The sequence below is a fragment of the Dermacentor albipictus genome, chromosome 2, assembly GCF_038994185.2.
Source record: "Dermacentor albipictus isolate Rhodes 1998 colony chromosome 2, USDA_Dalb.pri_finalv2, whole genome shotgun sequence".
Classification (NCBI taxonomy): Eukaryota; Metazoa; Arthropoda; class Arachnida; order Ixodida; family Ixodidae; genus Dermacentor; species Dermacentor albipictus.
In genome coordinates, this window is record NC_091822.1 from 90,029,875 (window position 1) to 90,057,614 (window position 27,740).

A 27,740-nucleotide genomic window follows, 5' to 3' on the forward strand; every position below is an offset into this window, starting at 1 on the left:
AAGAGTGCCTCGGCTTCAGCCTCGGTCATTCGACATTTGTCACAAGAGTAAACATTTAGGTTATCAAGAGAGACATCATCAACCGTGATCTAAGTGTTTGCGATTCTGTGTGCTTTGCGTTTCATACCATCTGTAAAAAATGCGCAAAAATGGATTATATTTAGCGATTCGCAAGCCACTCTTGCACTGCTACAAACAATAGGATAAATTCTTTGAACACTTTGCTATTGCATGAGACTTTCAAATAACACACATACGCATGCACAGTGAATGGCGTAATTGTATTTCTATGGATACCCGGACACTGCAGCGGACGCAGCTGCGATTCGGGTGCACAATAATGCAGAGACAGTTATTCTTCCTCTTTTGCGCAGTGAAATCCTTTCTGCTCCTGAGACAGATATCCTGTATTCTCAAAGAAACTACCTGGTTTGATCAGCAATCTATGAACTCGGAATTATACTTGACAGGCCCATGCATAAGCCTATGAATTCCGTCAAATCTGAGAAAAAACAGAAGCGTCGAAACATTAGTTCCCCGCCTGCGGCTTGGCACTGCTTTAAGTCTGCGCTTCTTGTAGATGAGAAAACGTGCCTCTAGTCCGCAGTGTTCTTGCGGCCATTAAGACGAAGGTGTGAATAATTTCCTTCTCGACTAAAATAAATATGATTCACCACGTAGGGTATTGCAAGCGCATTTGCTGCTTTTAGATAGAGGACAATTCACATTAAAAAAATATCCTTTGTGCATCACCAACAGCGGGTCTTCAGAAAACAGAATTTCTTGCTTTAGAAAAGCTTTTCGAAAGGGCAACAATCTCGGGGAAATAATTACGCTCAGTTTATAGCGATAAAATCAATCACTGATACAAATACGTTCAAAATTGATTTATGGGGTGATAGTGTTTTTTGATATTTGATGATATATGTCGATGCGTACTGAACTCATGCACAAAACTGTGATTCATGCACTGTTGGAATCTATTGGTTTTATACATCTGGTGTTCTTATGCGAGCAATATTTGTGACATTATTCACTGTTCTCGCGCATATTTCTTTCCTTTTCAAAGCGACAAGGAGTAGCCATAAAGGCGCCAATCTCTCCTGTTATCCATTTCACTAAAAAAAAAGAGAGCACCTCTAAAAACACGCATTTCTGCAGTCTCTAGATGCCATGGTAAATGTGAGCCAAGAGAGACTCTGAAAACACTATGTCTTATTCATATTCGGCACACTTTCGGTGGTGCTGCTGCCAAAAGCGTTTTTCTACTTTACAACAATTGAGATGTGCATGACAGCAGGAAAGTGAAAATGCCGAACGTTGAGTAATGCGCAAATCGGTATTTGACAACGTGAATTCTAGCAATTCCTTGGCCACACTGATTAGTTAGTTGAATCAAACACGTAGTCTCGTGACAATTCAAAGTTTGCCAATGGTAAAATTATGGTTACTTCAGTTGAATTACCAAAATGTTCACTGACGATTACGACACTCCATAATGCGAATTTTGGCCGCAGCTGTTTAGATGTTTCGATTTCGCAATATAATGCGACAAATAATTGGATTGTGAACGACAGGGAACGCTCGATCGGCTGCGGTGCTGAGTTTCTTCTTGGGTAGCTCGGTTAGCAACAGTCGAAGACGAAGAATTTGCGCTGGTTGCGTCGCTCATTGTTCAGAAGGAAAGCAGGAACGCAGGGAACGTGACTCGTGTGGAGCGTGTTCTCCAGCGGCCGCGGTGCCCCAAGTGAAGTAACGCAAGCGCAGTGGGCCACATGCCCATGCCAGCGCGTTGTTGACACGCTGGCCGCATGCCTGGTCACCGCTGGCATTCCGCTTTCCTTCTCACCTTCTCATAATACCTTCCTACATTTTCCAATACATTTTTCCAATGAGGCCAAAAGGAAGCCTGAAAGCGATACAATTATGGACGTCTTTAAGATATGACCACTGTAGATGCATCAGGGTGTTATGTTAATGCTGCCCTTTCTGTGGCGGATGCTAGCACGAAATAACCCAAAGGTTCCATGATCACAAACTACGCGGCGCTTCTCGTGCATCTGCATCTAGTATCTGCTTCAAAAACTGTTGGTGAATCTAAAGAAACTTCAAGCTGGGCGAGCCATGATGTTATGTTCTTGCATATACGTGCGGCCATTGCCGTTTCTGTATATACGCGCACGCTATAAAAGACCGCTAACGTTAACACAATTATTATTTATATTCAGTTACGTAAAACTTCTTTTCTTTTAAAGAAGCTAGTTTCTGTTGTATGAAGTCTTTCTTTTGCTGATATTCTTGCTTTTTTGAAAAAAAGATTATAACAGTATATTGCAAACAGGTAATGAGGGACATGAGTATCAGAGACTCGAGAACGAATTCCAGGAGCGTTAACCTGTGCCAACGTTTGAGTACAGAATGTTATTGTTTCACCTTATTGTCCAGTGTATTTTTTTTCCTTCGAATGATAATAATAAGGGCCATTACCATAATGTAATTGCGCTCGGCGTGCCTCAAGTGGCCATTGCCATTTCTAAATGTTAACCGCCACTCTTGTCTTATCCAAACGCTAAAAAAGGAACTTGCATTTGCGGTACATGATTCAAAACACTACTACTTTAACACGACGTTGCCGAGTTTATTTGAAAAGTGACCCCAGTAAGTTTTGGAATTAAATGATCGAGGACAAAAAAATCTGTTACAGAAACATCGGTTGATGGAAACCTAGTTACTGGCTCGGAAGGTTTTGCGCATAAAGTCAATGACTATTTCCACAATGTATTCTCTGAATCAAATTTAGGAGTGACGAGAAACACTACTCATTTTCAACCCTCAGACACTAACTTTATTAGCTACAATGGTGTGTTCTGTCTGCTTCTGGAATCGAAGACTAAAATATCGCCTCGGCGTGAGAATGTACTGAATGTCTTTCTTCGGCGGTATGCTGAAATCGTTGCGAAGTGTCTTGTTGTGCTATTTCGTAAATCCCTCTTGTCATCAAAAATTCCATCGGACTGGAAGACCACTCCAGTTATTCCCGTCTTTACGGAAAGTGACCGCTTACTAATACAAAACTACCGTCCTATATCTTTAACTACTCCATGCTGTAAAATGCTGGAGCATATTATGGCAAAATATCTAAGCTAGTTCCTTGAACAACACTCCGCAATAGGTAACTTTCAGCATGGTTTTAGAAAAGGCTACTCGACAGTGACAGAATTAGTTACGCTAGTCCACAGTTTTGCAAAAACTTTAGATAGTAATGGTCAAACTGACGCCGTATTTATGGATTTTCGCAAAGCGTTTGATAGAGTTATTCATTGAAAACTAATACAAAAACTAAAAGAAATTAACCTTCCCCATATTTTCATTTCCTCGATTGCCGATTATCATACCAAGAGAGTGCAGTTTGTTTCAATTGATGGCAATGACTCGAGTTGTCTTCCAGTCACCTCAGAAGTGCCCCAAGGAAGTGTCCTGGGGCCATTGCTATTTCAGCTATATATTAAATATATCGTTACCGTCATTACACCAGGAACAGAAATTCGATTGTTTGCAGATGACTGTGTGTTATTTGGTCAAATTACGTGCGCGGGAGATCAAAACGAACTTAACGCGAGTCTAGGCAATGTGCTTGATTTGTGCAGTGAATTTCCTATGAGTGTCAAGACAGAAAAAAACTGTTTTTATTCATATTACTTATAAAAAGAATCCGTTAAAGCATACTTATCAACTAGGCTCATCAACACTAAAACAGGTTCTTAGTTACAAGTATTTAGGCGTAACGATAACTAACGATCTTACCTGTAACTTGCATATAGAAAACATATGCTCGTCTGCAATCTGTAGGCTGTTTTCTAAAGCATGCACTCCCCTCCCCAAATATTAAACTACTAACATATTACACCTACATGAGACCTAAACTAGAACATGCATCTATAGTGTGGGACCCTTTTACTAAAGCAAACATTAATAAACTCGAAAGAATTCAAGGAAAGGCTGTGAGGTTTATTTATTCAAAATTTCAAACAGCTGACTCTCCTACCGATTTTATGGCGACTAACAATATTGAAACACTTGATGATCGAAGAAGTAAATCTCGCCTTTACTTTCTTCAATTGCTACTGAATCGTAAACTCGCAATAGACTCCTTTTTATGCTTATCACCTATGTCCACCCGACATACCGGACACAATCACACGCAGTCACTAATGTCATATTTTGCTAAAACTAACTGCTATAAATTTTCTTGCTTCCCACGTACCATATTTGAATGGAACCATCTTACAACTTCTTCGTAATTTTAATAGCACATTTTTCTTTCAGCCATCTGTGCTGCCTTGTGTTCCGCATTCTTATTCCTGTTTTACAGCTACTATGATGTGCCTGTTCTGCTGGGACCCTGTTGTGGTCTGCAGTTTGTAATAAATAAATAAATAAATAAATAAATAAATAAATAAATAAATAAATACAATGCTATTGTCGACCACTTGGTAGCGTTGCAGGGCAAGACGACAATGACTATTTTTGATCGACAGGCGACAATTGTTCAACAGAATTTTGGCATTGTTTCTTTGTCATATTACTCTTTTTCTGCTGGTAATAAAGGAGATCGAAGATAACTGAGAACTCCCTAATTAAAATATTGTAGAACTATTGGTAGGTTGTACGTCGTTTTGATAAGGGCTATTGCATACAATGTTGTTGGAGTTGTTGTTGTTGTGGAGAAATATGGGAGAGGCCTTTGCCCTGCAACGGGGGTAACCAGGCCGATGATGATGATGATGATGATGATGATGATGATTGCATACAACCTGGAACCTGGGAACAACAGCGCCTTCTTTATGCACCAAATTTGCTTCATCTCGTTTTCCTCCTGTATGTCTTGTTCACCGAATAGCGGGAATGTCTTTTATTAATTAGGCATAACACCACTGTTATGCGCGCTTCCTTCAAGGATAACGCGTTATGCTCGCCTTTCATTCTATCCCTGGTTAGAATGTCAAACGCCATGAATCTCCGCTCTATGCGTTGCAAAACTGCAAGTTTTCCAGCGTCGACCAGCACTCTCACTTGCTTTAGTGAACAATTATTTCATTGCAGTCAAGTTGGTCAGTAGTGGTGTACGCCACTGGAAAGAAACGTTCAGTTTTTCCTGCTGAATGGAGCCGGCGGCGGGACGTGGCAACTCTGCAGTGTGCGAGTATCATCCTCCATGGTGGCATCGGCAGCTGTTAGGAATAGAGGCCGCGTCACCACTTCCTTTTTTTCTCTCTCTCTGCAAGCCTCACGCTGTTCCCGCACCTGCTCCACTCAGCCCAGCAACTGACGCGCGCGAGCACGAAGCCTCCGCCCACTACGCATGCGTGCGGTATACGACCAGCGGGCTGCCCACGTCATTAGCCCGTGAAAAGTGACCGAGCTATATTTAACAAAATTTAGGTATTTGCTCCAAGTTAGGATACTGCTGTTCATTCTTCTTTTCCAGTACACAGGATGTCCCAGCTGTAAAGCACCGAGATATAATTAAAGGCAGATCCTCGTATGTGAACAACACCAAGTGCACGTCGTTCAGTGTGTATATATATAGCTGAGAAGCGGTGTGTAGCTGAGTGGGTGGGTGGGTGGGTTGGGTGGATGGATGGATGGGTTCAATACACCCGAAGTAGGCAAAAATAATATTTGAAACTCAATTTATGCAAGAGTGATTGTGGTGTAGGGATGACGATGACAGATGACTGCCGCAACATCAGGACTATGGCGCTAGGATCATGACGATGGGGCCAGACCGACAGCTAGTGACAAAGAGGGCGATCAAGATGGTGACTATACGACGGCGATGGCAGCGCCATGGCGACTGCGACAAGACGCGAAACAAAGGCAGAGATGACATCATGTACTGAAGAAACAATTAATAGATTACAAGAGAACGAACGCCGCAGCCTGACAGAACACAAAAACACAGCAAAATGTGTTGCGCGGTTCAGCTGTCACCGTAAATAAAAAAAAAAAACGTGGCATGAATCGCAGTGACTGAGCCAAATACATTTAGTATAATGTTATCGCAAAAACTGAAAATAAAGCGTTCTATGAAGCGCATAATAAAATCCACTAATGACAAAATAAATGCACGAATAAGGAAGTCATCAGTGGCCCATAAATAGCTCGCAACATCATTCAACGAATAAACAAAACCGGCTGTACACACCACCGTGAGTACACTGAGAAAAAGTGCCACTTGTACACTTTTTACGCTGACTCGGTTGTGCCACTCTCACATGCATCCGGGCAATCCGTGCATTTATCAGAGAGCCGCTTTTACGTGTGGCAGTGTTTAACTTGCTTCCGCGTTTTGGGTGCAATGCCACTGCAGGTAGAGTAGATGCGGTGGTCACGCCATAGTACAGGTATCCAAGTCAGCCCGATGAGAAGATAAGACACGGCAAGTATCTTGTACAGGTGGTGATACGAACCGACAAGGTCTCGGAAGAAACCTGGTGAAAAGAAGCGGCACAGATTTTGCAGTAATCTTAGGGGTATATAATGCATGCGACATAAATGTGTAGCTTAGGTGTCTCGCCCAATCACAACACGAAAAACAAAATAACTCTAGAGGAAAAGACCAAGGAAGATATACTTTCTTCTATGTGCCTTTGTTTTACTTGTCCTAAACCGCCAAAATGTGAAAAAGCTGGTAAAGATAAATAACCGCATAGCATGATCAAGGAAACAGCGATGGCTAGTAATGGCGCGGCAGAACAGGGTTCGAGAAAACATATTGAGTGTGGGAGCTTGTTAAATGGGAGTCGTTTCAACTATTTGGTTTCTATTAGCATATTTTCTTCTGCAGGTAAATTACACCAGGGAAAGTGATATTGGCTTCTTGGTTCTGCAAAGAGACAGAACGTGCGGTGGTGTCATGCTGTCTTTAGTCTGTCTACTCGCATTTTAAGTTATTGTTTCTCTGTTGTGCAATCGAGTAGAGACATTCGCATATTGATGGACTTTAAAGTACGCAGCGGAATAAATACGTCTTTCTGTCAATTTTTCTCTAAAGAATGTGGTGAAAGCGCATCCTGGCCATAAATTCAACACAAGTAAGTAATGAAACACGCAGGATCAGTCCTAACTACACAAAAAATCTTTTACGGGGTAACGAAAGATCCCTTATAACCCTTTGAATCCCGAATTTTTTTCCCGAATCCCGAATCCCGAATGCGTTCTGCACGATTTCCAAGACAGGCTGCTTCACTTGATTTCCAAGAACATGGGGACGATCTGTCGCACCCAAAGAAGACTGGAGTAGCGAGAATTGCTCGAATAGCCTGTTGTGGTTCACAAGCTTGATACAAGCGTGATATGAAAGTATATATGAATGCTGGATCTGCATCTTTATTTCTGTGTTTGAGTTCTTTTACGAAGGATGCCCCGGTGGCGTCATTCAACAGCATCGCTGTATATTTAGGTGGCTTCGCCGAATTCTCACCCCAGTGCATCATATATCACAGAGCACCATAACCAGGCCGCCCGCGGATATCCCTGTTTACAGCATAAATCATCTTTAGAAAAATCACTATGCCAGGGAGCAACAATATATTTTTTACGTTGGTTTTGAATAATTTTGATATCTATAATTTTGAACAATTTAACCAAGCAAAAGAAGCATATGCACTGGTTATAACATTGTATTAAACTAACACTAACATATCGCTCCATTCAGCAATTTAATGATTCTGAATGCTCGAGAAAACTCTCCCTGTGCGCTGAAATGCTATGTATAACCGGTATTTGTGCAGATATCTCAACTAGGAATCCGTTCTTTACTTTTCATTAATTCTTCGGCTACCCGCAGGCGCGTAAAAGCACTTACCCAGAACAAATGGGTTCGCAAAAAAGAAGGGCACGCTGACAGCTCCTGTGAAGCCGAACACGAAGGACATGCAGCCCACTCCCAGGTAGTTAGCGATCACCACACCCTCTACGGTGACAGCCGCTCCGAAGAAGGCAGCAAACAGCGATGCTCCCACAGTCAGGGTCAACAACGTACTGCCTCGTTCCACCAGAATCATGGAAGCAGCCATAGCCGCGAAACTGCCAGCCATAAGCGTGCTGTGCCGAACAAGGCCTCTGTCAGCCGCGAGAGGTAGGCACAATCTCCCGACGGTCTCCGTGAAGCCGAAATACACCATGACGCTCGCTGACTCTTTGAGAGAAAAGCCCTTGTCCCTTGCGAAGTCCACGATCGTCGCGAAAAAGATGTTCTGCGTGTAATAACCAGTCACGCCGGACAAGACGATGACGTAAAACACGGGATTCGTGAAAATCTTTCGCATGTCCAGTCGCTCCTTCGCATGCGAATTTCTTGTGTTGTCAGCTTCGTTAAGACGGTGGCTCATTCCTTCGTCCGAAGTGTCAACTGCGCCCTCCTCACACACAGCAGCATTGTCACCGTACTTTTCTTGGAATCTGGCTGCGGGGCTGCTGGCTTCCGACGTGCTACTCCTACTTATCCAAGGTGGTTCCTTCGTGAGCATACCGAGAGCTGTGAGGTGCATTGCGAGCCCTCCGTATAGGAGAAGGCAAGCTCTGAAACCATAAAGGCCTTGGATGAACAGCATCAGGGTAAGAAACGTGACGGAGGCTGCCGTACCACCGAGGTTCTTTATGCCGCTGGTGATGCCCCGATATCGATCAAAGTACATCATTAGGGATATCGAGATGGCCACGAAGAAGATGCCTGATCCGAGTCCTGCAAATAAAGAAGTCAAATTCACACTGTAAAAATCTCATTTTCATTTCTAGTGTTTCATTTCAGGCAACAGCGTCGGCGGTCTTATAAGAGCTGCCTACCATAACTACTGCAGGATGTGATGCGAAATGTATCTACGTGCCGAAGTTTCTAGTTTAAGCAATTTGTTCAACGCATCTCTACGTAGTGCATCAATTGCTTTTTATAACAGCAAATTAGGATCACATTTCTGCGGTCTGTGTGCGTTCTCTTTTAGAACAGGCTGAGTCAAAAATGAACGATAGATAATAGAAACCGTACAATGACACTTTCAGATGCTCTATAAGTTTCTTTGGCTATAATAATAAACTTTATAATCTTGGTAAGTAACTACAATTTCTAGAGCCCAGAAGTTGCTATGAAGCAACGAACCTGGAGGGTAGGCTATAGCTTATACTCAGTTACTGTCATCGTGCACCGGCTCAGATACGCGGTTCGTGGTTTTTCCGTAGGTCTCAATTTAGATTCCATGGTCAAGAGAAAACACACAACTTCTAAGAATACAGAGAGGTAAATATGCATAGACGTTCACTTACCGTGGATGAATCCCATGCATGCTGTTACCGCATTTATGTCCTCGGCAAAACTTGCAGCAATCGGTCCTGTCCACGTCAGAAGGGCCCCAAGCATAGCGATGCTCCTAAGTGAAAGGTACACTTGTAGCCCCGAGACGAGCAAACCTGGGGGAAGATTGCGTAAACTTTATATGAAAGAAGACTGTAGCAATTGTTCTCCTACAAGACAAAGAATACCAGTCGTGCGAGTTGTGCAAGAGATATGATCTGCCCTTTTCTATGCAGAAGTTCACTTAAGAAATTAATAACGTCTGAACAAGGCAGGTAATCCTGTCACACTGCTTAGCTTAAAGAGATGCACGCGCACTGAAGTTCTAGCGCATTGTCGTTGTTTTTCGCACAACTTTTTATTAGCATGCATTTTTCTAATGAAGGTGTTTAACTCGTAATACGTCTTCATTAGAGATATCTGACTCCGTTCACCGTCATAGTGCGGCATTTAGATATAGGGAGACTTCTATAGTATTTGAGCGAGTTTGGTATTCGCCATGGACGTTTATTTTACTTGCAACTGCTTTAGGAGCAAAAGCAAGCCTTTATTCTCTATGAAGGGAACACGTCACCCGTGTTCGAATCACGGTTCCTGCAAACGCGCTTTTTGTTATGTTGTTCTCCTGTCCAAGAATCCCGCTCATCAATCTCTACCTGAATAAGCACACAGAATAAAAGTACGGGCTCTGAAGATAATTCCGCTGTTCCCGTTCATAGTGGACGAGAGCGTACTTAATCTAGATCACAGTCATCATGCGTTGGCTTGGCCCGCGCAAGGAATTCGGGTGTCATGACACACGAACACACACTGCCGTGAATCATCACATAAGAACAGGCTCAGCACTGTTATGGTCGGCCTGAAATTCAACGTCGCAAGCCCGGGAAACGTTTCAGCTCCCCTATCGTTGTCGAACTAATCGCACTCCTCCCTGAAAAAACAGTCGCCGCTTTGGCATCTACAACTTCCTGAGCTCAGCCGGGCTACAAAGCTAGCCACGAAGGGAGGTGCCGGTTGACATCACAGGCTAACAAGAGGAGAATGACTGCGCTGAATGTGCAGGTATTGGAACTCCCGTGAACGCACCAATAGTCCCTTGCTGACATGACTACGTCCACAAATGAAACGACTTTTTATGTGGAGGCCAATCGCTTTCCTTTCTGCTAATTTTCGCGGCTTCCGCAGTAGTATATTTAAGGCCGTTCTAGCGTTCACGTTAACCAGAACCACTCGACACTTTGATTGAGTCACAACCACACTGTTACGGGGAAAAAAGAAGCTTAATTTACAATTATATTTACGAGATATATACAACGGGCAGAAGACAGGCAAACAAAATGGAACCCGGGCGCATGACTATCGGCGATCATCGTGTTCGTCACTCCTCTCACCATCGTTCGCTCATGCAGCCCCTCGTAGCATGACCCCCGGCCACGAACGCGCTGTCCCGGCGCTTGGTTGGTTCAAGTCGTATGTCTTCAGTCGAGCGACGTGAACGATATCAGAGGAGGATGGCGGGGTGGAGGTATCGAGATGTTGTAACTCGTAGGTCACGTCTGTCACATCACGCAAGACATGGTATGGGCCTGAGTAGGGTGAAATCAACTTCTCACAAAGTCCAGCTCGCCGTGCTGGTTTTCAAAGAAGCACGACACAACGAGGGTTATAGTGGGAATGGCGGTGATGAGTGTCCTATATGCGCCGTTGCTTTTCTTGGGAAATGTATCTCTGTGTATGTGACAGCAGGTTTCTTAGGTGTAATTGAATGTGGAGCGAAATTCATTTCGTGAAAAGGCACGCAACAAAGACAGTGAAGACAGTGTTGGCGCTTCATTGTCTTCTTTTTCTGTCCCTTTTCACGAAACGTGTTCGCTCCACATTAAAGCACACATAGAAAATTTAAGCACCAACTTGACCAAGAAGAAGTCCTTTTGTAACAGCAGGTGCTGTCCACTCTTCTATGAATATCTATGACGCCAAATTCGGTAATTAGGTAATTGGCCCTGTGACTGTGTCACTCTATAATGAGAAAAAAAAGTCTTTCAATTTCTCCGATCGTCGAAGGAGTCGAACCGGCGTCTAGCTTGGATTTTAGGACGCCGCTGATAGACTGTGCGCTGTGTCCAGTGGGAAACAGCGTACAGTGGCAGCAGTAAAGCGGAAGAGAAGCCCGGCTGGATTTTGATCAGCTGATTTTGCGAACGGAGATTTCGGCCAGTCCAATGTATCGTAACAATACCTTTGAAATTTAACTCATACTGGGCAGAATTGAACTCACTTGACACGGGTTTTCCAAGGAGAACAGCCCGATGCGTTAGCTAGACTACTCTGCAAATGCTCTGGGCATGACCCGCTTTTCAATCAGCTTCCTTCACGCCAACGCTCTGGCCAACTGCAACACGAATGCAGCGGTTACGTGTTACTGTTCGATGAACCTCCTACCGACTTTGGTCGCTGAGCACGTGCCGTTGCTTTTGCGTAGCCAGAGACGGAACAACTCACAGCATTCGCACGCAATGACGCCCCACACATCTGGGAGGCCATGAGCGGACTATTCGGCAGCGGTGCCAAATGGTGCGACATGTCTAGAAAGAAGCGCCAGAGAGAAGCCCCATCGTACGATGCGGTTCTCGTTGCATGCACCCGTGCGCCATATATCTCGGTGCCAACGCGCCGCCTACGCGGCAGCGCCACTGTATGAGGCTCAGTATTCAAAGGGAAGTGCGAGACAGGAGCTAAGCTGACATACAGGCCTCATGCACCATGCGTTTCCATGGTGGCAATATGTTGCATCGCTATATTGCTTCAAAGTTTAGCGAATGGCCATCGACAGTCATCGTGTGATGAGTTCTGTTGAATTTTAATTTTAAAAGATCGCTAAAGACAACTGTGGTGTCAGCTGCTTACCTGTAAAACACACCTGATGCTGGGTAGATGCTAGTAGACGTTATCACGATGGAAAGTATGAGATAGAGCAACCTACTTTGTTTACAAACGGTGGTTTGTCTGAGCCGTCGACACTCATGTATAATGTTGAGGACGTCGCGTAGAAGCACCTAACATATAAGCCCTTACTGAGTTGCACTATCTCTAAATGCTATGTTGTTGTCAAACTGCCGACAGCTGTTCTTCCTGGCTTTCTGCCTATCTAATTATACCCATTTCGCATTTAAGATTCAATATAAAAATTTAAGATGAGTGAGATTTCAAGTATACAAGAATATGCTTTTTTTCATTCCTTTCGAGAATATCACTACCATAGGGGGCTTTTACGCATAAATAAAACCCATACAGCAATTTTTTTTGACAGCAGCATAGATTTAAAGAAAACAAAAACCTGGCTATGCTTCGGTAGTTATGTGTCTTTTCTACACGTCTGTTTTCACGAATAAAAGAAATGAAGCCACGTTTCGTAGGTTGTTAGCAGAACCACCATGTGTAGCTATTTTTTCATTGTCACCACATGCGTATCATTGCCCACTATAGCACTTGGCGCCATTCGACGCTGCAGAGCATGAGAACCTTGCACGTGTGGAAGTGATCTACGGCGTCATATCGTGCTTGCCACTGTGCATGTGTGTTGATAGGAACCTTCACAGGTGGAAAGCTACTACATCAGTGAAGGGAGCGTTAGCGGAGGCCATGGATGAAAGGAATATTGGGTGACTGCTCTATAGCCAGCCCGGAATGCGGTGAAAACTCGGTATCGGCGAAGCAGCCACGGGCGGTCTTAGCATCTCTTGAATTCTTCGAGAAGAAGCTGCTTGTTAACGGCGAATGACGATGGCCTCGAAGGCGAAGAAGCAAATCTGTGTGGCCCTGGAGTTTTTAACAACCACCCGAGTGCTAAGACGCAAGTGACTGCACCTACGCGCCTGCCCCTCTCCTATGAGGGGAACACCAAGTGGCCGTAAATGGCAGACGTAACTATGACTGGAAATAGACGACCCGTTTCTGATACCTAGTCGCGTGGTAGTGTCTTTCATGTGAAGAAACTTAAGAAGTTTCATATCCGTTGTCTAACCCTGACTTGACCCCGTTATCATTTATTGCTCGCCCCAGCAGATAAATCAAGCCCGAACACCAGACATGTCATGAACATTAATCCCACATATTCACAATGGCACATACGCTTACACGTGTAGGTTAAATCTCATACTTTGCAATGATCTAGCCGCGTTTTATTCACCGTGATTTGTGTACGTAACGAAATTTTCACTCAGAAATCAGAAGTTGGTACTGGAGAACCATTTCAGTCTTACATTTTTGTTATCAAACGCTCTGTGCAGTCTACCATAATGCCGGCTTATTAAACGCATCGTTCCTAATCCGACACGACAAGCGATTACCTTCAAGAAATTACTCGCAGTTAACTGACCTTCACGTGACAGTTGTCGATCTGAGCGGTCATTAGAACACATGCACAACATCTGACACCGCTACGGTGACGAGTGCCTCCATCTGCGCGCCTCGGCAGTTCATCGCGACTAAAGCTCATTCACGGTGACAATGCTCTTTGGATTGTGGCCACATATACGCGGCACGCTCAGAAAGAGAGAAGCGCATTACTGCAGCTCTTGAAGACAAGAAACGTCAGCGACCTAGTCGCCATGTGCAGTTCCAGCTTGCTCTCTCTTTTTACAGCAAAGCTGTGTGACTAAGGTCCCGGGATTTTTACGTCTCCGCAGCCAAAACTCAACGAATCACAATGAGAGGTGCGCGCCACGTGCGCCGCTGTGTCCCTTGCAGCACTACCAGATGGCGCTCGCCTCTGCGCTACCATAGTGTTCCTGTATATGCTCCCGCAGGGAGCAGAGTTGCGCATAACTTTTCCGGCGCCGCTCGCACCGCTATTGGCCGAGCGCGAAAAATGACGTCAAATATTCCGCGCCGCTGCGAAGCCAACTTTACGGGCGCATCGCCGACTCGTACGAACTCGTCGTTTCCGTCACTGCCATCGCCATTGCAATCAGCGGACCGTCGATCGTGCGTTTAGAGGAGCAGCTGCGGGTTTCAGGTACGGTATTCGACGATGTGAAGTCAAGGACCTTGGTGAAGTGATACGAAACACATCGTACTGGCACTTGTATTCCAGTATGACGGGGTGCAGCGCACCACACTGCACAAACCGCACGGAAGGCGGTAAAGCGCTCTACGCGGTGCCAGTGGAACAAAACTTGTCGTTCAATTAAACATGCTGGAAATCTACGTTGTGCTTTGGTGAATTCTGTTCCCTGTGGGCGGGAGTGGAGTGCATGCACTGTTGAATGACGTAAAATTTCCTTGCCTCTGATGGGATAGGTCACAAAGCTTTGTGACCTGGCTTTTTGGCCAAAGCCTGCTTCAGTGATTTCATTGATTTGATACAGTGTCTTCAACTAGTGGCTCTTCTCTGAGTGGTAAGAGATCAAGAAAAATGTGTCGTCATATTACAGTCTGCACTGTGTGAATAATTACTCTGCAAGTTTGCCATCTTGATGTGATTAGTGCAATAAAAATAACCTGTTGTTACTCTTAAAAGCTTGTTGCCTTTCCAGTTTCTTTGAATTCTGCCCCCAAGGTTCCAAGAACCAGCACACTTGGCCTGCTGCCAGCTGCCGTTCATGCATTCCCTTGTATGAAATAAATTTGATCTATAAGCTCTTGCATCTTGAATCTTTTTCTACTTTCAGATTTGCTGCTACTAAATAGCTGATTAGTCTGCGGTATGAATGAATCGTAAAAGTAAGCTATGCTTTAAATGTGCGCATGTGAACATTCGAAATGCGCTTAAATCTGTGTCTGCCCCGCATGTATCGAAAACGTGCAGCTGTTGTGAGCGGTGGCTAGTGATAAATGACGCTCTAACGGTCACTGACATAACTGCAGGCACGATAGCTCTCTTGGCGACGGTCATTAATCGGCTGGTTTCGGCAGCCAAAATGCGCTAAGTGTCCACCTTACGTGTCTGAAATTTTCTTTAAACAATCTTTAAAACATTTCTTGCCTTCTGACCATGATAAGACAACTTCATATGCATGCTTAAAATCATTGCACCGCTTTTTGTGGCAACTTACTGCGCGTTTGCGAGCGAACTTTGGAGCTGTTCGAGCCACGAGAGTATATTATTTTGGGGAATCGAAGGTGGTCCTACCCCCTATTTGTACGTTCGTGTGTGTGTGTTTGTATATGCGTGCACATAGGTACATACAAAGTTTCGGTTGGTTGGAAGCCCACCCCCTCCGGCTGCACGAATGACTCGTTTGAGCGTAGCCTGTATTAAGATGTGCCCTTTGCTAAGCGCCTGCGAACGTTTGACTCTTGTAGCTCGCGACCGCTACAGAAAAAGGCGGAACACCGCGCGGCAGTGGGCTCCTGCGCGCGCGAGCAGTGGCTTTGCTGCAGAGCTGGAGCACTACGGCGGACCTATGCGCAACTCTGCTCCCTGCGGCAGCATATACAGGAACACTACGCTACCACAGCAGCGGTGTCACCGGCCACGCGGGAAGAATAAAAAGAAGAACCAGAAAGTTCGCCTTCGCGCATAGTGTTCGCCGCGAGAATTTACCGGTAAAGATTACAGTTGCATAAGCTGCAGTTGCCGGGAAGCGGCAACTTAGGATACGAAGCAGGGAGTGACGTAACTACACTTTGATATGTAAAAGAAGAACATTGCTAGTAACTCGTTTCATTTGTGTTCAGATAGTGCTATGGAAAGGTCACGGATACTTAGGACTCCCGAATTGCAGCGCTAACACGATGAGCGGCGACGGGAACAGCAACTTCAATATGCACAATAGCGTCGTGCTCAGACTAGGCAGGACGCAGCGGTTCCTGTTTAAAACAAGCCAGGCACAATTAGGAACCTTCAAGATGTTCGCGAATACGACGAACGCCGAAAGGAACAGCAACGTCAATATGCTCAGCGGCGTTGTGATCAGGCTCGGCAGGACCCAGGGCAAGGCTAGGTCACATTTTTCTATCGGATCAGGTGATACCAAAACTTTACTGACCGACTACCTACAAAGCACGGATTGCAGCTCTTTTTTATTCACACCTAAACTCTATTTGCTTTTTTGGAGCAACCAATCCGACGTGCCTCTGGTGGACCTCCCAACGCTTCGCTCCGCATTTCTCTGTCTTTCTTTCTCGAAAATCTGGTATTCTTTAACGTCCGTCTGATGCTCTGTGCGCGAGCGTTGTCGCTTGGATTGTGCTAATAGTGATTTTCAAGACGGGATCGAATACGCACCGAATAGTTCCACAAATGAATCTAATCCGATGTCGAATAGATTTCGTAAAATAAAGGGCCGTTATCGCAGTTAATATAAAACGATGTTTAAAGTGCAGTATGGTTAAAGTTAGGAAATTTCTGCAATTATGTATTCCGCTATGAAGCCTTGTTTATAACATAATAAACAGAAATGGAGCATTAGCACCAAACGACAAGTTTGTTGGCAGGCACAGTGCTCTTACACTAGTGCAAATTATCGCTGTAGAGGTTGTAAAGGACGGCTACCCGAATGTCGTAACTTGCTCCACTACGCTGTCTAATGTTTTATTGCTGTAAAATGCCTACAGTAGGGGAAGTTACCATACTTATTCTCCTATCTTATGTTTACTTGAGCGCTGTTGACATTTAGAAATATTTTAAATGTAATCGACAATACCTGCATTTATGAATAGCGACTGTTTGATTCGAAGACCGAGTCGAATAGGTCACCATTGGATTTGTTATTAGAAAATTTTTGAGTATTCGCGCACCCCTATTTGTCGTCTTTCAGCACCAACTCGGCCTCTGCCTAGCATCGAACCTGCTCCTTGAGCTAACCTAGAGAACCCCATGACCAATGAGGCATATGGGCGGATGTAACCTATAAGTCATCTGTTTAAATTTCGGATGGAACACAAAGGTTATCAAATGCGGTCAAAGAAAAAGATTCCATTTCTCGCTCAACAGGAAGGCAGTAATGAGCTTGTCTGCTCGAAATCATGCACAGCCTTCAGAAACTTGAGAATGAGTGGGAGAGAAAGAAATTATAATTTATTGAGAAAACGCAGGCACTGAAAATGAAGGGAACGTTCCCCTGTAGGGGTCAAAATGGAATGTAGTGGGTGTATTGTGGTTTCTAAAACTATAGCACCATTAATTACAAATTATAATAATAGTTGACTTCATAAAACGCGTTAAGAATTGTAATATGTAGTAAGGAACTCTTGCAAAATAATGCTAACATCTTTTTGCGAGCGCAAAGAAAAAATGAGTGCCGGTGCGGAGCTGGTGAGGGTCTTCTTACATATATGTTCACAGGAGGGGTATAAACGTGCCCGCGTGTACACTGTCTCTCTCTTTTCCTTTGCTATTGCCCCTTTCCCTTACCTCCTATGTGAGTCAGCGTACCGCATGCCAGTCTGGATGACGTCATTTCCAGTCCTCTCACTGCTTTCTGTATCTCCCTCTCTCTAAGTTCGGGAACTAAGACAGCTAGAGCAGCACAAATGCTTAGAAATTTAAAATTGTAGTCAGGGTTGTATTACTGAACAAGCAGCGTATAAAACAGAAGCAAAAGGTAGGTTCCAAACCTGCCGAGAAGTTGACGATGAAAGAGACGCTCTGTGGCCAGCCAGCCTGCTGTCGGTCGACCTGGTAGACGTCCATGTAGCCCACATACAGGAACCCAGAACATCGGTCGGGGAACGACATCAGCAGTTGCGCAGCGAAGGCAATGGCAGCCATGTGCCAGCAGCGATCGACTTGTTGCACTCCGCAGGTTCTCATTCTTGTTCTGCAGACAAGGGGCGTCGTGTCCTTTCTACCTTTTCAAAAGAAAAACGCTGTTGGTTTCATCAGAACCTGCGTGGAAAACCACTCGATATTGACTTGCATGTCCAATTCAATGCGGTATTGGGTCAAGTTAAAAATATCAGGTGTTAAAAACGTTATCAATATTCCCGTCCCTCCCCTCTCGGCTGCATCGTGCTTTGATACCTGCGACATCACAAACTCAAATAATTATAGCTAGCGTAAAAACCATGCCTAGTAATTGATCGTTTACGAGAAAACAAGGCACCCAAATACGACCGCGTGGTTATGTTGAACCAAACAAGACTGAAGCAAACCAAAGATGAAAACTGCGCCATACCTGTTTGTATGTTCTTGCTGACTCTCCTATCTGTGTCTCTAGGCTCCTACGCCACGAACTTTCTCAAAACCTGTATATCTCATGGGCTACTTCTTATCACTTAATAAAGGGATAATACGACATCCACCCGTTCGCAGCAATTGCTGCAAAAGAAACCCATACGGGTTCCTCGAAAGAAAAGCCTGACAGTTAAAGAAAAAATGGCTGTGGCTTAGGTAAGGTTAAGCCCAGGATGCGAAGCATACTAGCCTTTATTTTAGTTGTTGAACCACTGTTTAGCTTGGTGAACTGCTCTTGCTTGGCTATATTTGGTTCGGCTAGACGAAGAAACAACTCATGCGTTACTCTGCTTCGCCTTGGACGCCCCGCATTGGACGCGGTGAGCGTCGAGCAACGCAGCGTTCGGCGCGGCAACGAAATGTGCGCCTGAGCAAGCGACGCACGCCTGAGCCTTAGAAACAGCTCGTTTCTAAGGCAACACCGCATTCACTAGAGGCGCTTTTGTACCGCTTTGAAGTATCGTACTCGTGGCTCAGTGGTAGCGTCTCCGTCTCACACTCTGGAGACCCTGGTTCGATTGCCAGCCAGCCCATCTTGCAAGAGTTGAGCCAAAGCCACTACTCCTCTGTCGTGACGTCACGGTGTCACGTGGTATTCAAGGCGACACCGCCGCGCCTGAGGAGCTGGGTTGAGCCCTCGTAATATGCTTCGCATAAAAATTGGTCCTGGTCCGGGACTCGAGCCCGGGAACACCGCCTTTCCGGGGCAGCCGTTCTACCATCTGAGCTAGCCAGGCGGCTAGCAGATGGCAGGGCGAAGTCGAAAGTGTCTACAACACGAAGCTTATTTTCTCTTCATTATTTACTTCTCTTCACTTTGCGGGTTTCCGCAGAACTACTACGTCAAATACTTCTTATCACGTATAGTCGGTGACAACCCTGCGTTCACTTTCACCTCACTCCATTTGCTGTCACACATTAGATAAAGCATGTCACGAGAGCCATCAGTCTTCAGTTGTTGAGGTTAATGCATGGTATAAGATTCTACGTAGAAACCTCAGGCCTGCTGCTTGTTTTCCCAATGCGCTCAACAGCAGCAGAAGTGGTCTTGCTATTTCTGAGGTAGCTGTCACATTGCCGAAGTGCTCTGTCATGGAGCTAGTGGGAAACATTCTAAAAGTTACACTGCAAAGCACTTTATTGCTGAGAACTGCAACCAGGCGTCTTCTTAAAAAAAATTAATCTACCAGCGTTACTTTGGGCTCCGATTCCTACTTGAGCATTGACTGGTGCATGCGTACAGAAATGTTCTTTCGGTGGTCGAGATGCGCAACCATGAACCGCCGTGCGGGCCAGTGCGAATATTGTTTTTTCATCAAACGACTCTCACTACCAGCAGTCGAGTTCAATTGGTCCAGCGTAGTCCAGTTCGGGTCTTGAAACCTTAACGAATGCTCTCCCTAATAAAGTTCGGAACCTAGCCTGAGAAGCAGAAGCGAGGAATGAGCTCCTCAAGGCACAGAAGTGGCGGATTTTTGAAACAGAAATAAACAGTGATGGTCGCCTTGTCGGCCTGGACACTTGTTTTGTTACGAGTTGCACATATTCCTCTGTTGGTCAAATTAATGACCTTTGATAGCTTCCGACGGTCTCACAGCGCCGCACAAAGTGTACGCATCGAGGGCAATGTCATCCATTAAGCCTCGGGGCCCCGTCTGCGTTAGTTGGTAAACACGAATTGAATAACGAGCGCCAGTTTATCCCCCTGGTGTCTGGTAGGTCAGGCTTGAAATAATAAAAATAAAAATAAAGTATCAATAGTGAATCTGCTGTCATGGCAACAGTTCGGCTGATGCGCGAAGAGGAGGCATCTTCCCGCTAGTCGTCCCCTGACCGCTTAATGAGGGCGAAATTTTCTCAGCAGAAGCGCAAGAGGAAACAAGTCCGAGTTTCCTTTGCTGTTGCAGCCCTTTTTTTCTGAGAACTGTCATTTTCTGACAATTTCTTTCTGTCTGTGCGGTTGGTCAGGTAATAATTAAGTGGCTGCAGGGCCACTGTGCTTCTTAAAGGTTACCATATTTTGTTCAAGATACGCGAGCCTGCATGCCATAGCATTCTGGTATTGCGTTTCAGCGAGATGGTAATAGCAGAGAAATGTACCTGATTACGCATTTTCACTACAAAATTTTCCAAAATAAGAGATACGCTACAAAAAACAATATTGTATGGCTGATTATCTCCCATCTACAATACAAACTGCGCATTCTGTACGCACATCAATGCATAACAAAGCTTTTAACAATTTCTAAATAGTAAAACTCACTTTCTTTTTCTTTTCATGTGACGATCCTACAAGACCAAATCGTTGGTCGCAACAGTTATTGGTGATTACTCACGCAAGGAATTATCAGTGAGCAAAACCGCTTGAAAGGCTGAAGGCAGCTAATTTCGTATACCCATGCACAGACGAGACAGAGATTCGGGGTAGGTGGAGTTGTCCTTGCTAGTGCAGTGCTCGTTGCGCCTGCGCAGTGCTCCTTCAATGGGTTGCAGCACCTCGCGAAGATCTAGACGGCTTGCAACATCAAATGAACACTTAACAGCAGGCAAGCAGAGCGTTCTCCAACCTTACCAACTCGTCCGTGCCGCAGGTATCTAAACATCTTCAGCAAACATTACTAGCAAAATTATTCCCGAAGAAAGCAAAGAACAGTCGCCGGCAAAAAAGGAAGCGCAATTTCCGTCAGTGGATCAGCTAAGACTCACCCCACTAAGGAGCTGCTGTTGATAGGTAGCTTCGATGCATTTGCACACCACCCACGAACATATCGCGTATGAATGACCGTTCCTTTCATCTTATGCCTGTTTCGATAAGGTCAGCGGCTGTTCGCTACAAAGCGACTGCGTAAAAAGTATGCGCACCCTTAACTTTCTCGGAAGCGGGAAAAATTGGTCCTCCCATCGCTCCAGGCGTCGTCCCAACAAAGAGTCGCGCAGAACGCCTGGTGGCCTTTCTTCCACTTTCCTTACATTGCTGGAACCACTGGCCGATACACAAAGAAAATCTTGCAGCGCACAGGAGACACCAAAGGCGTGAACGTGTGCAGAAAACGCCAGAAGCAGACAAACACAATGACAGCCGAAGCGATAACCGCGATAGCGCTGCCCTTTGGCGCAACGATTGAAGCGGCCCAATACAAAACCGTACGCCTGAAAAACAAACCAAGACACGTAATTTATTGTCGTAATGTTAGTTAATTGGAGGTTCCAAAGTCAGCGTCAAACAAGCAAAGTGTACTTATTTACCGTTGCGAACCAGAAACACGCTGACGATATTTTCAAGATTTTGAAAGCATAGTTTCGGCATAGCCTACCTGTCCACCCAGTGTCGTAGAGAAGTGCATCAAAAAAATTTCGCGCACTGCCATTTTTCTTATTTCCTTCACAATGACGTAGAGAAAAAAGGCAAGCATTCATTTAACTGCATGACGTCGACGGTGAAAGATAGGAAACCTTCTGTTTTGAATTCACCGATGTTGCACATGGCTCTGTAATCATAAAATGCCCATAGGCCCTGCTTCTTCCTCTTGCTGAAACGTTTGTGTATTTTGAATGCAGTGTTGACTGGAGGCAACCCTAAAAGGAGCACTTGCACTGGCTTACAACCGTTTCTTATTGGCCCCAGCTCTGCTCGGAGTACGCTGCTGTCGTGGTGCCCTTCTAACACGTGCACGCTGTCGGAATCGCCAACAGTTAAAACACGGACATATCGCTCCACAAGTTCTTCTGAAGTATCACCCTGCGAAACCGTAGACAGGCGTGCGGTGAGATCACCGAGTGCTGACCTAATGCCCCAGTTTGGTTATTTAGGAAATGGCTGGGGCAGCGCGTTCTGCATTGCTGTGACGATTGCGACAAAGGGCAAAAATAATGTCTTTTTCTCATCCCTGAAGAAACAAAGCTGAAGAGCAAGGTGGAAACGCTCATTGTAACAATCAATGTTACGATGAGCACTGCCACTGTCCGTTATAACGGGGTAAAGGCATAGGGGGACTGTCGCTGGTTTGTTCCGTCGCTGCTTAAATTGTACGTTCGATATCTCGTTGGTTCGGGCTGTTCGCTCACATTAAAATTAACGTGGATTATTTGTGCACATTTTTTGGTAATTGATTACTTGCATGCAGTTTTCTGGATAGTTGTTCTCATCTGACTGGAATATTTTTTGGGCGACCGAAATACTATACCTCATCGGTTCTCGCGGCTCACTATGCGTAGAGCCATTGAATACAACATACATACACGCATTTCGAATAAGCTGTTCGTTTCACGTGGGGCGTTCTACTGAATGCTTTCTTTAAAACACCACACTTTTTATTCCATAGAGATTGCAAATGCGCATTACATATCTAAATAGCTCTGTACGTATTCTACTCACAGCGCAAAGAAACCACAGTACACTTGCGAAAATATAAGTGTCCAATCTTCATAGTACGCTTTACTTGCGCTTTTTAAGCCTTTTTCTCCCATCACCTCACTTTTACATAGCTTTTACACCGAAGCTGTCTATGGCTTGGGGAAACCGTTTCATAGCGAGCAGAAACCTCTCCTCCATAAGGTGAGCGAGTGAGCTCAAAACCTAGAGTGATGGCGCGAAAAATAAAACCACAAAGGGAATGAGAAACTCTCTTTCTTTCGAATCGAAGCGCGGTTGTCGCGGCCATCTGCGTCTGAAGCCACGTGTCTATGACGTAGTGCCTGTCTGATCAGCGGATAGAGGCTCATTTTCACTCCGAAGTTGTCATGCGACCACCGAGAGTGGTTCATACGCCCGGGGAACAGCGAATGTACGAGGAACGACGGCGAGAGCAGCGGCGTCTTTCCTTGGGCTGCATACTCGAAGCTTTTTTTCCTAATTGTTGCTTGCCATTCGTCAGCCGCTTTCGTTAATTGTGTTTCCGGCATAAGTGCAAAAATATTTACAAAGGAGAAGTCTGCATACGCGCCCTCATACTGCTAGCTTAGATCAATCTGCTTGAACGTGAAAACAGTCTTTTCAAAAGATTTTACATAAGCGACCAGTATAATAGTGCACACGCTGTATGGTATTGTCTATGTTGTGCAGTTTGCAAAAACAATAACAAAAACCTATGGGCCGTTAGTTCAGTGCTTGTCCTGTGTACGCCCTTTGCTCTGCGTCGCCGTCCATTTCGCGCTGCCGTCGTAGTAACCCCACACGAGTTCTGCGAAAATTAAACTTCATAACTGAAAAAATATTAAAGCTAGACCCTAAACAGTAAACAATAAGTAAGGACAACTTTTGTTCTACATTCATATGGTTAGCACACTCTGCGTTAACTCTGTGTCTCATAAAGTGCTTTTCTTTAAGTTGCATAAGTTAATATCGACACTAATATCTTGTGCTGGATTGGATGCTTATAAGTGCTTCCAATACGGGCTTGCTAACGCACATGACACTTCCATAACTCTTGTGCAGTCTGGTTAACTCAGTGGTCTGTTTTGCGTCCACTGCTCTTTCTAATTTTCATTAATGGCCTCCCCAAGTTCGTTACTTCGCTAAAACTTTTCGCCGATGACTGCGTAGTTTACCGTCATCCCTAACGCCTCTGTTCATGCTGCCCTGCAATCCTACCTTAACGCTATATTCGTCTTGGTGCTCGGATTCATTAATGACCCATAATTTTATTAAATATAAAAGTATGCGTGTCTCACGGACTTCCTCTTTCCGTGTTTCTTTCAACTATACCGTCAAGAACACACCTTTACCCTCTGTAGCATCTCACAGATATCTTGGTATAGATATCACTAGTAATCCCTCGTAGAACGTACTTCTCCAATACATATTTAATAATGGTAACCGCATGCTCGGTTTGATACGTCGCCGTTTTTCTTGTGCGACTATTCACATTAAGTGACAACTTTATAAAACATTGGCATGGTCACGAACTCGAGTGTGCCTGCTCAATCTGAGACCCTGGTCAAACGAATCTAACAAATCTTCTAGAATAACTTCAGAACAGGGTGCCCGTTTCATTTTATCAAATTAGTCACGTCACGCAAGCGTATCATGATTGAAACTGACGCTCGTTTTGCCAGACTTTGCAGTACGTCGTAAGTTTATACGCTTACCCTTCTTTCATGAGATTTACTAAACTAATCCCGTTCTTAAAGATGACTTGTTCCTTCATTTATTCTACATTTGAGCTCAGATCAATCACCAAATGAAGGTGGGGGTTACACCATGAAACTCGAACTCTTACTTTGAACCATTTATACAACGCACTGCCGACATCTGAAACCACCTTTCCGCCTGAAGATTGCCAACGACAAAATATGTACTTGTCACTCCTCTCTGTAATGCCTTTGCGCACTGAGAGCATGTAAATAATTATATAAATAAGTACTGAAAACCTAAGTCGCAAAAATACGTGATTGCTGCCGCTCAAGCTGAGTACTGAATACAAAAGAGTGCACGGTCATCGACGACCAAAGGTAGGCGTTGCGAATCACGTTAAGCAGTTTATGGAGTGAAGAAGGTCACTGTGCTAAACATGGCCCGCTCTCATAAAATCTTCTTACGCTGGAATTGCTTCTTCAGGGCAAATCTCAAGTGATCCCGATGCTGGAAATATAATTAGTGACAGTGGCCGGCCAACGGCAAAGGCTTTGAACGGAACACTTTGTGAATTCGGCCCCAGGAAATATCGGGTAAGTTTCTTGTGAAATTCTGGGAGACTCTGATTTTACCGGAAACACAAAATAAAGCGAATACCTAGCCAAGTGACTTTTCCAGGTTTCCGGAAGGCCGACGGGAATTCCTGAATTTTGCGGCATACCGCACACTGCCGCGGAATGCACTAGAAATTTTAGGCCCAACAGTGCGCGAGACCATGGCAGGCTTGTGTCACATTTTTTTTTTCAACAAACACCCCTTCACCGAGAGCATTTCTCCATACCTAATATAGCTGACAGGCGGCTTTCGTGGGATTGTGCACTAACGCGGCTTGAATCCAACCCTTGAGAAGGCAATACTTTGTGCTTAACGCAAGTAGAGAGCTAACCTTCAGGCTTCTTTATTGACTGAGAATCGGGGCTATGGACCAAATACAAATTATAGAACGAGCCAAATGACTTACCTAAGAAGGCCACGTAACTACGAAAGCAACAACCATGGCGTGAACATTCGTAGTACCTGCAACGTTCGACGTACGGAAGAAAGTATGTGGTTATTTAGCGGTAAATGTGCGTAATAAGTGAGCCAGCATTACGTCGCGCGCCTTTGAGTACCCGTATCCATGATTTAAACCACGTCCGTCAAATTGCTAATTGTTGGTCAGGGGCTCACTCTACATAAGCCCTGCCTCTTCTAGGGAGAAGTGGAACTGAGGTTGGTTTGCTTCGGCCCACTGTCACTTGCACTATGTATATATATATATATATATATATATATATATAGTGCAAGTGACAGTGGGCGGAAGCAAGTTCTCGCGGCCTTTGCCACAATATGCCGATCATTTCAATGCGTTGCCATTAGGAGTGTCAGTGGGCAAAATTATTTGTGTATATATATATATATATATATATATATATATATATATATATCACTGCAATATATATATATATATATCAATATATATATATATATATCACTGCAATATATATATATATATATATATATATTGCAGTGATCGGCATTGACACGCATTGAAATGATCGGCATATTGTGGCAAATGCCACGAGAACTTCATGCAAAAAAGAACAGACAAACACGGGTAGCAGATATTGCTATGTGGTAGTAAAATTTCCTTATTAGGATGTTTACAGTGGGTTTTGTTTGACACGAAGGCTACACGAGACACCTATTTGGGGAGTGCCTCCTGCGGTAACTCTAATTTGGCTAGTTGCAATAGCGGTCGTCTAAATATTCTGCATAATGAACAATACCATTCCTAGCTACTGCACGTATGTGGTGTCTCCTTCATGTCGCCAAATAAGCACTGGGTAATTAAGCTCGAATTCCTTTGTCTTGAAGGCACTCGCACTCGACCTACGTTCTCCTCGCTGGAGCCCAAGCGCTACCATAACAGTTTACGTTCGTGAAAAGAATATTTTGCCCTCTACGTAGACGCTTTAACTGACAGCCCATTTCCATGCTGTAGGCTCTTGAACGCAGGTTGATAAGTGAAAATTTTACAAAAACTTCAATCCGTGCTAACGTAACCAGATCGAAGCGAAAAATAAGTATGTGCTTACCCACACAATATTCTTTCACTTCATAGATGTTGTTGCCGCCTTTCACGCTGAATGGAACTCTCGACTCGCCATGGGCCGCATTTCAGTGCTCTTCGGGAAAAGAGAGCTAGCTCAAACATGCACCCAGGGCAACGCACGCTTAATTCCTATCTGCCGCATGCAACCACCATAAGAGGGCGACGAGTAAGCGAAACGTGAATCCAAGGTCGGGGACGAGTGTGTGTGTGTGTATGTGTGGCCTAGCATAACCAAAGGCGCGTCCGGAACTGGCGAGTGAGAGTGGAGGATTACGAAGAGGAGGGTTTCAAATGGCGGCTGTGACGCTCTCCAGATACGTCACTTGTTGAAGTCGCCCGCACTGTACGAACGTACCCAGATGTCGGAAAGAGGCGCGCAACACGCACAGACTAGCAGAAGTATTTTGCGATCATCCGTGTTTTAGCTCAGACCAGCTGTTTCGCTATGCACCCCAACAAGAATGCAGCAGAAGTCACGGTGCAGCCGCCGTAGTTTCGTGCGTCTCCAGGATGCAAGAATACAGGTGTGCATGGTGATCTTTTTTAAAGTTTAATAATTTAAAAAAAATAGCCTGTTTTATATATTATTATAATATAATTCAAATCATTTACCTGCACTGTTCAGGGAGATGGACATTACTTGCACGAGAAATCCAAACACATATTCAAGTAATTCACAAAACTTTACAAATTATCATTTGAATTCATTACTTCAGGGTATATATTGCAATTTACGAATTGTAGCCTATGAGTTTGCGAGGTGTATCTACTTGGAAAGAATTTACAGAATGACGCCCGTTTAGAGATATGCGCCGTCAAACATGCAGTAAAAATGCAATGTCACTCCGCTCAATTTTATAACAAAAAGCTCTTTGGTGCATTGAATTGCTTAACTGGAATGTCCATGTATTTCGTTCAACGCTTTAATTAATAAATTATATCTCGAAAGTTGTGTAATCCTGGAAATTCGTTTTAAGTG

General features: G+C 44.5%; 1 protein-coding gene across 7 annotated transcripts; it reads right to left on the minus strand.

Moving 5' to 3' along the window:
• Positions 1-4,013: 4,013 nt before the first annotated feature.
• On the minus strand, positions 4,014-26,881 carry LOC135901018 (monocarboxylate transporter 1-like). Of its 7 annotated transcripts, XM_070532970.1 has the most exons (6): positions 26,745-26,881; positions 25,628-25,683; positions 17,915-18,185; positions 9,325-9,468; positions 7,871-8,749; positions 4,014-6,494 (listed from the first exon to the last, which is right to left on the minus strand). In XM_070532970.1, exons 3-6 carry the CDS (start codon positions 18,108-18,110, stop codon positions 6,319-6,321), a joined length of 1,395 nt encoding a protein of 464 aa, XP_070389071.1. In that variant the 5' UTR covers positions 18,111-18,185; positions 25,628-25,683; positions 26,745-26,881; the 3' UTR covers positions 4,014-6,318. The 7 variants fall into 7 exon arrangements, with proteins under 7 accessions (XP_070389071.1, XP_070389072.1, XP_065286725.1 ...); XM_070532971.1 differs by lacking the exon at positions 25,628-25,683 and having other exon boundaries at positions 26,749-26,881; XM_065430653.1 differs by lacking the exon at positions 25,628-25,683 and having other exon boundaries at positions 17,915-18,117.
• Positions 26,882-27,740: the final 859 nt, after the last annotated feature.